Source organism: Myotis brandtii, unplaced genomic scaffold (genome assembly GCF_000412655.1).
Source record: "Myotis brandtii unplaced genomic scaffold, ASM41265v1 C42384468, whole genome shotgun sequence".
Classification (NCBI taxonomy): Eukaryota; Metazoa; Chordata; class Mammalia; order Chiroptera; family Vespertilionidae; genus Myotis; species Myotis brandtii.
In genome coordinates this window covers 1-1,390 of record NW_005323289.1, presented here as the reverse complement: position 1 = coordinate 1,390, position 1,390 = coordinate 1, and the positions used below count along the sequence as shown (strand labels likewise).

General features: G+C 43.3%; 1 protein-coding gene across 1 annotated transcript; it reads right to left on the bottom strand.

Moving 5' to 3' along the window:
• Nucleotides 1-118: 118 nt before the first annotated feature.
• LOC106728096 (hemicentin-1-like) lies at nt 119-1,145 on the bottom strand (the record flags this gene model as incomplete). Its single annotated transcript, XM_014549113.1, has 2 exons — nt 119-400; nt 867-1,145. Coding segments are annotated over 2 exons (561 nt in total), but the record flags the coding sequence as incomplete, so codon positions are not given.
• Between the last annotated feature and the right edge of the window lie 245 nt (nt 1,146-1,390).

The following is a 1,390-nucleotide window of genomic DNA, read 5'->3' as shown; positions in this document are numbered from 1 at the left end:
TTCATAGGTCGATGCTCAACCTCTGAGCCACACCGGCAGGGCAAAAAGAAAAAGCTTTAATAAACTAGTCAGGTATGGCTATGAATCTGAGAATCCAGATAGTGACATCCTTATGTACCTAAGACATCAACGTCGTATTTGATCTCCTTTTCTCCTGCCACACTGGTCGCCACACACACATACTGCCCCCGATCGACTTCCAGGGCACTTGTGATTTCTAGCGTCTTCCCACCAGCTTCTATTCGGATATTGTCACTGGCTTTCACGGGGACACCGTCTTTTAACCAGGTGAGAACTGGCGGAGGGTTGCCGGCAGCTTTGCACTCCAGTGTCAGTGAATGGGTAACAACCACTTGCTTATTGAGAGGTACAGCCAAGTCACCTTCAATCATGGGAGGAACTGTGAGAAAAAAGTAATATTTCAAGCAATTCTTTGAGTCCCAATGAAATAGGACTCCTACCATTCATCCCCGGCTTAGCTGTTGAGGAAAGAATTTCTTGGTTCAGCCGATCTACAGCTATTCTAAATATTTGTGGGATATTACCATGTCTGGCTTCTGAAGGGCAAATAGAAGAGAATGCTTTTAGTCCTAATAATGCCTTTACCTTCTGCATAAAAGTCAAATGGTCTGGAAGCCCCAAGTGCCACGGCCAAATGGTTGGCCAAATGAATGGACCAGTTCCTGCTAACGGTAACTTTTAAAAACATTTTTTCCAAATCATGGGACAAACTCTTCTAACTCCTACCCATGCATATTGAAAATGATCAAATCCACCAGGACCTTATTAGTGAATGAACTGGAAGTTGGCATATTAGAAGGCAGAGGTGGAAAGACAGATGATTAAAGCTCATATATGTTCCTTACCATAAACGTCCACGTGGAACGATTTTTCAGCAGTTCCAGCAACATTGCTGACATGACACGTGTACGTTGCTGAATCAGAGACCTGTGCTCGAGGGATATGAAGAAACTGTCCTTTATCAATATAAAGTGCTTGCGAACTGGATATGATCGGCTGGCCGTCCTTATACCACGTGACAGCTGGCATCGGAAGTCCGCGTGTTTCACACTCCAGCTTAATTACGCTGTTGATCAATGCTGATATTTCCGTGGTGACATTCCCTCCTTTAATACTGGGTGGAACTACAAAGGATTTCGGAGCAGAAACAAGTTTTCTAGGCTTTAGCATCTGCATAAAATCTTAAATGTGACAGGTGTTTAAATGATGCACTCAAAGCAAATACACATTAAAGACAACGAGGAAGCCTGTGATTTATCTGCTGATAATGACTTGCCTGTTTTGTCCATTTTTATCACCCTCCTTCTGGGTTTCGGATAAAGCAGAACATCACAGCTTTCGTTTCAGGGGTTCATTTAAGTCCAATAGA